Raw genomic sequence first — 15,482 nt, 5'->3', positions numbered from 1 at the left:
GGCAGACCCCTGCCATCCCCCAAAGGAAGATGACCTTGCCACAACCAATCCACAACATCCTTGTCCCACTCCCTCCTGTCTATAAAAGTCTTTCATTGTGGGGAGCTCCTCAGAGCTCCTATCTGTCTACCAGGAGGAATGCTGCCTAATTCATGAATTGTTGAACAAAGCCAGCAAATCTTTAAAATTTCCTCACTTGAATTTTACTTCTTAACAGCTCCAAGGAACATTAAGGAAAATGCCAAGATGCCGAACAGTGTCTACCTTTTGTGTAAAGAAACAGGGAGAGGGGCACATGGGTGGCTCAGTCGGTTAGGCATCCCACTCTTGATTTCGGCTCAGGCCATGATCTCAGGGTCATGGGATTGAGCCCTGCATAGGACTCTGCACTGGGCAGGGAGTCTTCCTGTCCCTCTCTCTCTGCCCCTCCTCCTCCTCTCTCTCTCTCTCTCTCTCTCTCAAATAAGTAAATAAAATCTTGAAAAGAAAGAAGAAAGAAGAAAGAAAGGAAGAAAGAAAGAAAGAAAGAAAGAAAGAAAGAAAGAAAGAAAGAAAGAAAGAAAGAAAGAAAGAAAAAGAAGAAAGAAAAAGAAAAACAGGGAGAAAATGAGAATACAGCATGTATTTGCTTTTATATCCCCAGAAAATCTACTGGAATTCTTAGTAAGCCACTAATAATGGTAGTTAACTGGAACAGGAATTGAGCAGATGGGGCCTGGAGGTAGGATGAGGACTTTTCATAGATGCCTTTTATAACTTTATGTTTTACTGTGTTTATTTACTTACTTAACTTGTTAATTTACTTATTTATTTAATGAGCATTTACTACCTATTAAAAATTGAATCAAACAATTTTTTTATATTGTAATTATTATAAAATCTAACTTTCTTAAAATGGTTTCAAAGGGCTTGCACAGACTGACCCCTACTCCCCTTGGCTCCTACCCCGACTCCCCTACACACACCCCCCTGCTCACTTCGCCAGAGCCTTGGACCTGCTTTCACCTTCTCAGATAGGTCAATTTATTTCCCACTTCAAGGACTCTGTCGCCAGGCACAACTCAAAATTCAGCTTTAAAATCTCTCCTCGGTTTTTTTTTTACTTCCTCAATCTAAATTTGGCATCACCAACTCCTGCTACTGTCATCCTTTTCTTTTTTTCCCTTTACACTACTTAGTTTAATTTTCAATTAACAATTTGTTTAATGGCTACATCCACATCTTTGAGGCTGTAAATTCTGTAAGAGTGAGGCTCGTATGGATTTTGTTTACCATTTTAGCACCTGTCATCTTGCACAAAGTAGGTGACTAATAAATACTAGTTGAATGGAAATTTTTAAAATCCTGGTTGGAGGTGGAGGATAGAGAATGGGAAGGAGGGCAGGGACAAGGCCAAGAACTGTTATTTCTAGAAAGTGGAGGTCAAACTGGCTTCCCATAGCTCAATCCTTTGTTACGTGATTACTCAGATGTGCCATTTAGTTTCACATAAGACCAATGGAGACCATCAGAAATGGATTTGAGCGTTTTCTGAGTAAAAGTGGGAGAGGTTGCAAAAGTCAGCCTCCCACGGAAAAGGTCCACCCATCGTCTAAGAGAAATAAATCCTCCCTGTATCTAGATTTAGACTTCCAGAAAGCTAGGCATAGCCGATTTGCTCTTGAATGTGTTAACATTCAGAGTCACCCATGGTCCACAGGAAAAGTTTGAGCGGAGGCCTCTGGGGACTGCAGGAAAGAGAGGACCGGAGCAGGCTCCATTCCCCCTCACGCTGGAGGGAAAGATGTGAAAGAACCAGACTGGCCTGGGTCCAGCTACTTAGTGTGACCCTGGTTATGCCACCCTCGGAGTTTTTGGAGACCGAGCAACCAGACTTTGGGAAATCTGAAGCTACTGAACTATTGGATAAAATTGCCCTGGAGGAAGCAAACCCACCACTGGGGGTAGAGGATGAGGTTATCCCTGGATGCAGTGGAAATTCTCCTGAAGAAAGGAAATTAGGATTTAGGGAGATAGGTTTTAGACTAGAGGGCATTGAACATGGGTCTGCAGAGCTTGTTGGGTGGCTCAAGGGACATGCTCCCAGGGTAGGGAGGTGGATTGGCTGCACGGGACAGCAGATCAGGAATTCCCGGGGCTGAGGTTGGAGGGGTGGGGCACAGCCATGGGAGTCCCTGATATGGTTAATACCACTGGCGCTACATCTGGTAGCGAGAAATTTTCTCTCTGTTGCCTTGTCTTGCTCTCTGTCTCTGTCTCCCTGCCCCCACCCCTACTCTCTCTCCCTCTCTCCCTACATTGCGCTTTTCTTCTAAAAGCCCTACCCTCCAGAAAAATCTTGTTATACAAGTTACAGCTTGGTTTCAGCTGTGTGGTGGGAAAGAGAGAAGGGCCTATGGAGAGCAAGAGAGAGCAGCCTACAAGAAGAAAAACCTGACCACAGGATGTCATCTAAAGCACTCAGCACTTGGGAGCCAGCAGGAGGTAGGTGATCACCAGCACAGATCTGTGGAATATGAAACTAGAGCATACTCTGGGGGAATTTCCAAAAACATGTGCACACTGGCGGGGTTGAGGAAAAGAGAGTCGGGTGAAAGACTGGATTTGGCAGGGGGATGGAGGTTGGGTTGTGCGATCAAGGATGGGGACATAAGCCATTTTAACGTGGACATTAAAATTTATGTGTGCAGGGACGGCTGGGTGGCTCAGTCAGTTAAGCATCTGCCTTTGGCTCAGGTCATGATCCCAGGGTCCTAGGATCGAGTCCCGCATGGGGGTGGGGGGGGGTCCCTGCTCAGCAGGGAGCCTGCTCCTCCCTCGGCCTGCCACTCCTGCTGTTCTCTCTCTCTTTCTGATAAATAAGTAAAATCTTAAAAAAAAATTATGTGTGCAGTGAGTAATAGGCATGAGATTATTTATAGTAGCATTGTTTGTAATAGCCAAAAGCTGGAAATAACTTAAAATCTTAGAATGGGCACATTGTCGATATCACACAGAGCAATACCCCACAGCAGTGAAATTGAGCCAGAGGTATAAGCAACAACACGGATAAATCTCGGACATGATGTTGAGTCAAATAAGCAAATTACCAAAGAATGGTTCCTTTTAAGTAAAGTTCAGAAAGAGATAAAACGGTTGCTTAGAGGTGACACACATACGCTAAAAATATACAGAAAAGGCAAGGAAATGATTATCACAAAGTCATAAGACTCAGAAGCATATTGGTGGGGGGAGGTAGGCAGAGACATTGCTTCTAGAAGTCTGGGAATCTATTATTTAACCTGGGTGTTAAACTATACATGTATGTACACGATTTTGAAAAAGAAAAAAAAGAGATTAGTTTCATACCCATAAGTTAGCATACCAACCTGGATATACCAATATATACAGTATATAATATTGTATATTTGTAAACCTGAAGTGTTTACTTAACTATATATATTGAACATCTTTGGCTATCAATGATATTCTTCTAGGGCATCTTTTTTTTTCTTCCAAGATTTTATTTAAATTCAAGTTAGTTAACATAGAGTGTAGTATTAGTCTCGGGAGTAGAATTTAGTGATTCACCAGTTGCATATAACACCTAGTGCTCATCGCAAGTGCCCTGCTTAATGCCCATCACCCATTTGGCCCATCCCCCCCACCCACCTCCCCTCCAGCAACCCTCAGTTTGTTTCCAAGAGTTAAGAGTCTCTTATGGTTTGCCTTCCTCTCTGATTTTATCTTTATTTTTTCCTTCCCTTCCCCTAAGGTTCATCTGTTTTGTTTTGTAAATTCCACATGTAAGTGAATTCCTGTGGTATTTGGCTTCCTCTGACTTATTTTGCTTAGCACAATATACTTAAGGCTCCATCCACGTCATTGAAAATGGCAAGATTTCATTCTTCATAATATATATATACAGGGATGCCTGGGTGGCTCAGTCGGTTAGGCATCTGCCTTCGGCTCTGGTCGTGATCCCAGGGTCCTGGGATCGAGTCCTGATCGGACTTCCTGCTCAGTGGGGAGCCTGCTTCTCCTTCTGCCTGTGCTCTCTCTCTCTGACAAATAAATAAATAAAATCTTTAAAAAAATAATAATAATGTATATATACATACACCACATCTTCTTTATCCATTCATCAGTCGATGGACATGTAGTCTCTTTCCATAATTTGGCTATTGTTGATAATGCTGTTACAAACATTGGGGTATATATATCCCTTTAAATCAGTATTTTTGTATCCTTTGGATAAATACCTAGTAGTGCAATTGCTAGATCATAGGGTAGTTCTATTTTCAACTTTTTGAGGAACCTCCATTCTGCTTTCCAGAGAGGCTGCACCAGCTTGCATTCCCACCAGCAGTGTAGGAAGGTTCCCCTTTCTCCACATCCTCGCCAACATGTTGTTTCCTGACTTGTTAATTTTAGCCATTCTGACAGGTGTGAGGTGGTATCTCATTATGGTTATGATTTGTATTTCCCGGATGATGAGCGCTGTTGAGCATTTTTTCATGTGTCTGTTGGCCATTTGTATGTTTTCTTTGGAGAAATGTTACAGCATGTTTTTTAATAGCCATAATTTATTTAACCAATCCCTATTTTGAGCATTTAGGTTGTTCCTAGTATTTTACTGCTATAAGTTATGCAGCAGTGAACATCCTTGTAGTTTGATTTTTGCACATATCTTTCAAAATGATGATGAAAAAAAGCAAAGATTTAGTTTGAGTGTGGCGTTGTGGAAAAGGAAGTTAGAGCAATTATAAGAGACTTCCTGGGCTGTATGTCTGGACACCTGAGTAAGGGGAAGTCAAGTTAGACAGATATGAGCTAATATCTGGAAAGGGCTCAGAACAGGCAAGTACTATGTAATTGTTTGCTACTGTTACTGGTTTTGGTAAGAAATAGAGGCAACTATCTCATGTTTATTATCATTTCAATTCCTGTCACCTCTTTCTTCCCCAGCTTTATAGATATAATTGACATATAACATTGTATTTTGCCCCCTAAATAAGCACTGGGTCCAGATGTGAGCTGGGGTCCGTCTACAAGAGGCTTCATGGTGGGGAGGAAAAGGAAGTCCACCTTCTTTCAGGGAGGAACCAGCTGTACCAAGAGTAATCAGGCTGAGGAGTTCACTTGGGAAAGTAGCAAAAGGATAGAGTTGGTAGACAAATACTGCCTTAGCAGAAAATCACAACTTTTTTGTCCAGAGGGAGAGGGTAAGGCTAGAATAACTGCCCTTTGCATACTTTCAATAGAGCTCTGCCTCTTCTACATATTTCCTCTAAGTAGAGGTAACGAATGTTTATTGTCCTGACCACTATGCCTTGTAGTTTTCATACACACTATTGGATTCGGTCTTCAAAACCACCTGTGAAGGTCATCTTCCAGCCCATCCTAGAGAAACTGCGTCTCAAGGCAATTAAAACGTTGGGCTAAAATTACACACAATAATAATTGAAGGGCCAAAATTTGAACCCAGCACTATCTGATGCAATACCTATGTTCTTTCCATCACACCAACATGTCACTCAATTTTGTTATCTGTGACTCTTAAGACACCAGACCTCTAGGAGTAGGAGGCTAGTGAAATTCTAATTTTGGGAGGCTCTGTTCAATGCTCCCAAAGGCTTTATTAAACATCATGTGCAATAATCCAAACACTTGTCCTTTCAAATATAATTTGAAATAGACAATAAAATATCCAAATATAAATATATAAAATACAAATGATATAAAATATCAAAAGTTAGAGGAAGTATTGAAAAAAAATTATCTTAGGTAATATATTACATCTCTTAAATCTTTCCCTTACTGCATACATTATAAAAAGGAAATTGTATTGAACTAAAAAGGATCAAATTATAAATTAAAATTTCATCCCACCTTTAGTTATAGACTCTTTGAGTGTTAAACTCCTATCAAACTTGGGATGCTACCTCAGCCTGGCATTGAGAATCGCATATAGTAGACATCCAGTAAATATGTACTTATCAAGACCATATAAAAAAATTTCTAAAAAAGACAGTGGGAGAAGATATTTACAACTCATACAACCAGCCAGCAAAAGATCAGTTTCCAGGGGTGCCGGGGTGGCTCAGTCGGTTAGGCATCCAACTCCTGATCTCAGCTCAGGTCTTGATCTCAGGGTCGTGAGTTCAAGCCCCACATTGGGCTCCAGGCTGGGTGTGGAGCCTACTTAAAAAAAAAAAAAATCAGCCATTAACTGGCAATTCACAGAAGAATAAACACTAATGGACAAGAAACAATAGGGTAAAAATGTTTAACCTCACTGGTGATAGGAAACTGCAAATAACGAGAACAATTTCATACCAATGAGGGTTGCCAAAAATATTCGAGTGTGACAGAATCAGATGTTGGTAAAATATGGGAAAATGAGAATTCTCATCATTCTTCACTATTCACAACCACTTTAGAAAGGAATTTGACAGTATTCGGTAAAATTGACTACCCTAAACCTAACAATTCCATTTTCTGGGGGAAACTTAGCCCATGTATGCATATAGTACAGAGAGTACTATTTGTAATAGCAAAAAATTAGAAGTGACACATCTATACATAGAACAAAGAATAAATCAAGTATGGCATATTCTTATTTAATTTTACATAATAGTCAAAATGAGTAAGTATTCAAGTATCAATATGAATAAACGTCTAAAATTCTGATAAATTGAAAAAAATCAAAATGCAGAATGACATATGTATAGAATGACAGCTTTACTAAAGTTTAAAAACCACACAAAACTCTACCATATGTGTAAAAAATTCAGTGTGTAGTAAAAACATGAAAATGTGGGTAGACTGAAACATCTCAACCTCAGGATAGTGGCTCTGGGAGGGGGGAGAATGGGATGAGGAAGGGGAAACAAAGGGACTTCAACTACTTCTAGAACATTCTGTCTCTGAAAAGATTTGAAGCAAACAAGATAAACGTTAAGATTTATTAAACTTGGGTAGTAGGCACACGTTTGCTATATTGTTGTTCTGTGCTCTTCTACAGTTTTCGTTAAGCCATCAGCAAAACTAATGAGTATTGAATTGTACCTAAGAAAGGTAGTAAGCACACTTAATAATATGCTTCAGTGTTGGATGCCAAAAGTCTCTATGATACTGGACAAAAATATTTGGAAGTAGAGGCAGTTCTCTGGCAGACCAACAATTTTTTTAAAAAGGAGACTAGGCTCACTCAAGTATAAGTTTTCTTAATATATACTATTTTTCTATAGCAAAATAAGTGAATGCAATTTAAATTTGAAATAACTCCTGAGTTATGATAAGGATGGCAAATCTAGAGTAATTATGAAAAATGGTAATACAAAAATGAATGCTTTACTTTTACCTGACACACACAAAAATATGTAAGAAAATTATTTTCTTTCAGAAAAGTCAGACATTTAATCTAGAAAACATATTACATATCAACTGTGCACATGAGATCTAAGCTACTTAAATGAAAAACTAAGTAAGCAATTAATAAAGCATAGTAGACAGAATCGCAGAGACCACATCCAAATTTTTCCAGAAAGTGAATCATAGTTTTTTGGAAGTTACAGTATTTATCTAAAAATGAAGGGGTGCCTGATTGGCTCAGTTGGTTAAGCGGCTGACTCTTGATTTCGGCTCGGGTCATGATCTCAAGGTCCTGGGATCAAGCCCGATGTGAGGCTCTGCGCTCAATGGGGAGTCTGCTTGAGATTCTTTCCCTCCGTGCCTCACCCCAACTCCTGCACTCACTCTCTCTCAAATAAACCTTTAAAAAAAAATAAAAATGAAGAGCCCTCGGAAATATACCCAAACTATATTCAATATTTGATTATCATTCAGTTGAAATATTTTTAAAGGTGCTCAGGGTACCAAAATGATAAAAAAAAAAAAAAAAAACTATTAAGACCATCTCTCTGTATATCTCTATATTTGGAAAATAGTTTTAACAAGTCACAAAAATATTGATATAAAAATTTTGATTTGGGACCAGAAGCATATTTCCAGTGATAATACTGTGTTTTCCATCATGAGTTCTACAGAGTAATCTGAGAATGAATTTAGGGAGCTTACTTACGTCATACTGAATCCACATGCACTGAGATGTTCTCATTTAACACGGAGAAAGCAAATAGCAAACATCATTCAAAACTACAACAGACTAGCTATCTATAATGAATCCAAGTACAGTAAATATTACTTAATGAAATAACAAATTTATTAGTTAGTTCATTCCTAAGTTGATCTGACATGCTGGAGGAGTTATTTATTCAATAGAAGCTAGGTGAATAGAAAAGATTTTTTTTTTCTATTTGCTATATAAGCCTGAGCGCTAGTGCCTTGGGAACCCATCCATATGGGTTCCATATGGAACTCATCCACAAGGTTCCTCCAATGGTTTTGTGATTCTATCTGAAAAGGTTTTTCTTCTTGATATATTTTGAGTCAGTTCTCAAGGTCTTCCAGGTATTAAAGTGCAAAGACAATTTTATAGATTTTATCAGGAAGAAGCTACGTATAGAGTAAAAGAGAAAAAAATCAGTCATATCAGCACAAAGCACCCATGAATAGGTCTATCAACTCATCAATTCCTGTTATAACAAAGAAAGGCAAGGGTTTCTTCTAATTTTCAATAATTAACATCATTAAATAATCATGTTGAAGAAAAATATACTGCATAGGTTTTCATTAGCGATATGTTTTGGATAAAAATATATACAAATCTTTTTGTCATAAACAAAAATGGCATGAGATTTCACATTTATTCCCTCCTCCATTTAACTTTGTTCTTATCTTTTTGTCATAAACAAAAATGGCATGAGATTTCACATTTATTCCCTCCTCCATTTAACTTTGTTCTTTTGAATGTCACAGAGGAGAGCTCCCTAGCTCCCTCTACCACCAGAAAGAAAGAGAGCAATCTAGTGTCAGAGTAAAAGAATAGAGTACTAGTCTGCCATTCACATCGTGAAAGATTGACGTAAGAAAATTATTCCTAAAAGCCAATAAAGACAAATGACATCACAAGCCCTTATGGGAAGTAATTAGGATATAAATAAAATAAATAACAATAAATTAAAATTAGTTAAGAAGCACAGTCCTTGCAGATACTACTTGCCAGATGAGGCTTTCCGAGAGCATCACAGATCCAATTTAGAATTTGTAATCCTGGAGTTCCAATGACTATACACAGGGAAGTTAAATCTGAACCAAATCATTAGGTAATCAAGACATCTAATGAGCCCCACGTCTAGATAGTATGTAAGTATACTAGATGCACAGGAAAGAAGCAAATTCATTATAAGATAGTAATTCTTTAGGCCCTAACACTTACGGCATTAGGTCTTGATTCCCTCCCAGAACCCGAGTTGAGTAAGGCTGCTCTAAAAGGTGTTTGTTCACACATCAGTGGAAATAATTAACCATCGATGTGGTGACCAAATGACCTTTAACGACAAAACCATCATTAGGTAGGGGAAATACATTAAGTATGGATTTCTGAAAACTTCTATTTCATTCTGTCACTTCCTTTCAACTTCTGTTCAAAACACCATCAAGAATTAGAATGCAAAGCTTTTCCAGCCCATCTGAAAACAGAAGCTAGAAAGAAAAAAATAAACCCATTTTAAATTTCTTATAAATTCTTGTCTAACTATTGATTTCGCAGCACACTGGATCAGGTGTAGATGACTGAGGAATTATACAAGTCCAACGTAACACTGAAAAAAGTGAACTTCTCCCCAAGACATCTGAGTATTTACCTGATATTGTCATAGACTTACTCCTTTCAAGTACCAATTTATTTTTTCCCATCTACATCAAATGCTACTATAAATCAAAATTCCTTCTTGTACCAGATAAAGTCTCCAGCACAAGAGGAGACTAGGAATCAAAGAGCGTATTAAATCAGCTTCCAGGGGCTCATTTCCAACACTGTCTCAGGGCTCTTTGGGGCCAATCCAGTCTGGAAGCAAAGTCTACAGTGGCTTGCACTCTGGGGTAAACATACTGGTCCTTCTCCACTCCAGCACTGCATATGCCAAAGGCACTCTGCCTAACAAACCCATAAATGCACTAAAGTAAGAAAAGACACAGAAAAAGTAGCTTCATGCTACAGAAAATATGGCTTCACTTTTGTAAAACCTATTCAGATAATTTGAAATATGTGTCAAATTTAGTGGAAAACTGAAAAGGTCTTTTTCTCTTCTTTTTAGAGTTCTTAAATCTGCTCTCAAACCTTTCTAAGTTTCCCAATAGCAAGTATGAAGCTGAGAGTTCACAGATCCTTTTATTACCTTATCAACTATAATAACGCCAGTGAGAGAGCGAGCAACTTCCCAAGAAATTACCTCAAGGATTTGTAAGACACAGTGTGAAGACTATATATATTCTCATTCTGGTGGAATATGGCTGTAACATACAGAACAGGATTTTTAATGTGTGGTCAAAATATAAGTCTACACTGAATGTATGTGGAAAAGATATTTAATTGTAAAATAGAAAAGTAGGCCAGAGTACAGTTTTAAGGGTAATTGCTTCTTTATACAGATATGTAATCTAGAAGGGTCTTAGGGTTAAACATGTTCATAAAGCTTAAGACATTAAAAAATAAAGCAAGAAAAAAGAGCTTGAAGTTATGTTTTACAAAAAAGAATGAAGAGTATGTCAGAGTTTAATGTCCATACACTGTGGAATTCAACGATATTGTGATGAGAGCAAGTCACAGCACAGACATACAGCTTTCACAGGGAAAAGTAAAAGTTATGTTAGACATATCTAGCATCACTGTAGTACAAAAAGTTCTTGTTCTACATACAAAAGCATTTTTTTTTCCATAAGAATAATTTCCTGGGGAGAAATGAGTCCATGAAATATTTCAGAAACCCATATGCTCTGAGTATTCCAAAAACATTATCTTAAAATCCAGTGCCTTAAAGTGCTTTCATGTGGAAATCATGATGGAAGGCACAGAATACAGTTTCACGTCCCCACTATGAAATTTTCAAAAAAGCATAGATTTTGCAGTTTGCAAATTCAAGTTATCGCGTAAGCTGCTCCTTCTAAGAACATTGTCATTCCAATAAAACCAGCTGCTAGCTTACTTAACTTTCAATGACCTACAGAATAAAAGGATTTTTCCCCCTTGTTCACTTTCATCATCTTTGTGGGAAAAATACCTATGCAAGTGATGCATTTTGAAATTATAAAACATGCAGAATATGTACAAACAGAAAGTTTAAAAAATATTTGCTTCATATACATGTAAATCTACTTGGGTATAGCTGAAATTGAACAAATATAAAAATTTGCTTTCTAAAAAATGTTTTCAGAGAATCTGAGACAACTTAAAGCTGTACAAAGATTTCCTGGGAGAAATCTTCTTTTCATATAGAAGTTTATACCTACAGGAGTAATTCCAGCATCAGTCCACCACATAATTATTACATAACATTTGGTCTAATCAACAACGATCACCCTTAAAACTGTTCTGTTTCTGAGAAATTAAGGTTCATACTAAAATCAAAAAGAATTCACAAAAACAGTGGCTTATTGTGTTTTTGGATCTCTTCAACAATCTTTATAACTCATTTGGAACTGTAAAAAAACAAAAACTATTTACAGAATTCAGTTTTAAATACATTTCACAACTTCCAAAGTAGAGTTTTATGTTACAAGGATTCAGAGCTCATGGCTTAAGTCCGATCGTCAATCCGTAGTCTCTTCTGCCTGGCTTCCTGCGGTGTACAGTTCAAGACTGTGTTCTTTCTTAACCAAAAGTAAATTCAAACTATGTGTTCGTAGTTAATTAAACAGCTTCTTTATTAGTCTGAAGACGAGTCATAGCTTCTAATTTTTGTCTGTAGGCCTCTGCTTCCTGTTCTTTCTTTAGAAGCTGCTGTCGATATTTTTGTGCTTCTCGATTTGCTTCATCCAGCTGTTTCTGAAGAGCTTCTCTCTCCTAATTGAAAAAAAAGGTTTTTTCAATGTTTGCATGAATACACAATTAACACATACAAGCATGCATCCTTCAAACAGAAAAATCCGTAGGAGCTAGATGTAGCTAGCCACCTGTTGATATTTCCGAGACGTCTTGCCTTGTCAACCAATTCATTAATAATTAAAGCCCCAAATTTTGTGCTCCACGCTCTGACACAGATTAGTTTCTGACCTCAAGAAATCATTCCCTAATTAAAAATAAGATTAACATAATGAACCCAGATTGTGGACCTATACTTTCATATGTATGACAAAGACTGCTTTAAGAGAGAAATATACCTCTTCACACCTCTGTGACGTTTTTATGTAAAGGTATAATAAATTATAAAAGTTAATACTTATTGAGCACTCACTGTGTGACTAAATAAGGTGACTGCCAATAACAAGCCTCTAAGACAGCAATTATGCCCATTTTACAGATGAGGAAAACGATGCTCAGAGATGAGGTAGCTTTTCCAGGGTAACACAGTTGGGTTTACGAGATTCTAATATTACTGCTTTTAACACTATCTTCCTCTCTGGTAACAAGCAAGATTCCTCACCGGTAAAACAGAGTGTTGGTCTAGATTAATGTTTCCTAAATTATCCCATTTTACAAACCAACAAAATACTAATTTCTTTACTGTGATTCATTAAATTATGCAAATATATGTATTAAATTCCTGAATAAATTGAGAGCTAAACATAAACCTAGTCCAATGAAAATGATACCCTTTCTCCTCCCCACTCTGCCCCTATTCAGTTGCCTAAGGGAAAACATTTCAAAGACTCCTTTCTCATGTCTCTAGTATGCACATGGACAAAAGTTCAACCTGCAGAGGCCCAAGCTCAACTTCATTTGAGAGGCCCAGGATCTCTTAGTGGGATGGGGGGGGCTCAGGGTAGGACCATGACTGATCATAAGAAACGCCAGGGTCACACTGGACAAGACACAACTGAAGGTGAGGGTCAGTAGCCTACTGGGGAAGAGGACAGTATGAGGGTCTCTTCCACTACTTCCTTGACTCTTGTCCATTGTGAACACCAAAAGATTCCCTCCCCTTCACTATTCACATGGTCTCCAAGGAGGAGCAAATGTAATACTTCTTCCTTCCTTCCTTCGATCCCATTCCCTTCCCCATACTGGGAATGAAGCTAAATCCAACATGTGTTTTTCCCCGAGTCCACCAAATGTGGGAATGATTGATCACACAAGTAGTCTCCAAATCTTCCATTTACACAAAATGTACAAGAAGAAACAATACGCACCCTTCATCTCCAATTTAAGAAATTCCACGCCTTACCCTGCTATCCTTTTCTTACCCCCTTCTTACCCTTTCTCCAGGCAAGATGGCAGAGTAGAAACAAGTCAGAAGACACCTAAGAGTCGAGCCTCAAGTAAACAACACCACTACCTTGGCAGTGAACTCTGGAGAACTTTGAGCAGGCCAATGGAAAGAGTGGGGGAGGGGTGCTGCTTCTCCGGGAGCTTGACCGCCACCTCTGGCAGGAGCACTCATGGCCATGCATAAGTGTTTTGTGTGTTAAGAAATAAGATCCTTCGATAACAAAAGTTTTGAATTTGGTAGGAAATACTGGAACACATTCTCTAACTCAAAGGTATCTCCTTGTACTAGCTATTCATTAACATTTAGAAACAGCAAGGGATTCACAATTACTCAGCAGATGAAAGCAAACTGAGTGAGGTAGTCTAACAGTAAATACAGTTTGTTTTCCTTGTTGCATATTTTTATTTCAATTAGAATATATCTTCCTACAAATGAAAAAGACAGCTCCCTTCTGCCTACTAGGCCAAATAAAAGATTCATGTTACACTGCATTTCTTGACTGTATCTGTAAAACCTGAAAGATAAAGGTCATTAGCACTACTCTTTGAGTACACTTAGTCCTCAAGATTGAAAGCACAGTTAACATTATTAAAGTTTCTTTTAAGTGTTTCCATTTTTTACTTCTCAAGAATATAGGTTTTTGGGGAGAGAATCTTCTTGCTATCTCACTTTTCAAAGCAAATAAAAATCTCTAAAAAGTGGAAAATATCACTTATTTTACTGAGATCTTTTGTTTACAAATTTGTTAAATGTTTCCTGAACATATATTATATGCAAGACATTTCCTTAACGTAAACAGTAATTTGGTTGTTTCACACATGAATAGTCCAAAAGACTGACATTTGAGATTTATATTTAAATAGAAATACCAATCATATAGCTTTGACCTTTTGCAATAAAAGCACAGTAAAAAGGACTTTGACATTTGTAAATAAACATACCTTCACCTAATAATATGTAATACTAAAGTATTTTTCCTTTAACAGTCTAACACTGAAGAATTCCAAAAAAGTAAATTCTGATGATAATCTCGATTTGGTAGCAATTGAGAAGATACTTATCTTACACCACAATTCCAAACCCAAGCAATGGAATAACAGGGCAAGGGAAGATTTGAGTTTGCTTTTTTATTTTCAAACAAAATTCGTGAATTTGGCTTCAGCTGGCAGCAATTCTCTTGAAACAATGTTATCATTTTTAATTTTCTACTATTCAAATTTATTTTTACCTTAGCTATTGTAAGGCAAAAAGTCATTATAGTGGTTTATCTCTCACCATACTTCTATATAAATTTTGGAAGATAATAAAAGCAACTAACACTTAATGAGCACTTATTATATGCCCATGATTGTACTAGTCCTTTACATGGTTCTCATTTAAGCTTTACAACAATCTGATAATGTAGGTGCTGTTATTTCCTCCCTGTTATTTATGGGGAAACGAAGCTTTAAAAGGTTAAATAACCTGACCAAGATAACACAATCAGAAAATTTTAAAATATACCCATATTCTTAACCATTAAATATTTGTTTAAAAAGAGAGAAACTGGGGCACCTGGGTGGCTCAGTCGGTTAAGTGTCTGCCTTCGGCTCAGGTCATGATCCCAGGGTCCTGGGATCGAGCCCTACATCGGGCTCCCTGCTCAGCCAGGAGTCTTTTTCTCCCTCTGCCCCTCCCCCCCACCACTTGTACTCTCTTTCTCTCAGTCAAATAAATAAATAAAATCTTTAAAAAGAGAGAGGGAGAAACTGGGCAGGGCGTGTGAGCTGTTTCCTTGTGTGTAAACATCAATTTTCCAAGTGCCATGGACCAGATATGATCCCGTTTTTATAAATAAAGTTTTACTGAAATAAGGCATGCCTACTCATTTTCAAAGTGTCTATGGCTACTTTCCCACTACAATGGCAAAAGTGAGTAGTGAAGCACAGACTGGACAGTCCACAAAGCTGAAAGTATTTGCTATTTGGCCCTTTGCCTACTCCAGCCCTAAAGGAAAAACTTCTCAAAAAGAGATAGGAGGGGCGCCTGGGTGGCTCAGTCGGTTAGGCATCTGCCTTCGGCTCAGATAGTGATCCTGCAGTCCTGGGATCGAGCCCCGAGTAGGGCTCCCTGCTCAGCGGGGAGTCTGCTTCTCCCTTTCCCTCTCTACTCTTCCCCAGCTAGTGCTCT

The 15,482-nt window shown here is 38.0% G+C and overlaps 1 protein-coding gene across 11 annotated transcripts in view; it reads right to left on the bottom strand.

The window, feature by feature from the left end:
* Positions 1–10,457: 10,457 nt before the first annotated feature.
* Positions 10,458–15,482, bottom strand: part of GABPB1 (GA binding protein transcription factor subunit beta 1) — a 63,434-nt gene continuing 58,409 nt past the window's right edge. For all 11 annotated transcript variants that reach the window (XM_078079361.1, XM_078079359.1, XM_078079358.1 and 8 more), the window contains one exon: positions 10,458–11,947. In XM_078079361.1, coding sequence (XP_077935487.1) covers positions 11,795–11,947 — 153 coding nt within the window. In that variant the 3' untranslated portion in view covers positions 10,458–11,794. The remainder of the gene's footprint in view (positions 11,948–15,482) is intronic.

Source organism: Halichoerus grypus, chromosome 8 (assembly GCF_964656455.1).
Source record: "Halichoerus grypus chromosome 8, mHalGry1.hap1.1, whole genome shotgun sequence".
Lineage (NCBI taxonomy): Eukaryota > Metazoa > Chordata > Mammalia > Carnivora > Phocidae > Halichoerus > Halichoerus grypus.
Note: the sequence above shows the minus strand (reverse complement) of the source record. Positions and strands in the feature narration are given on the sequence as shown.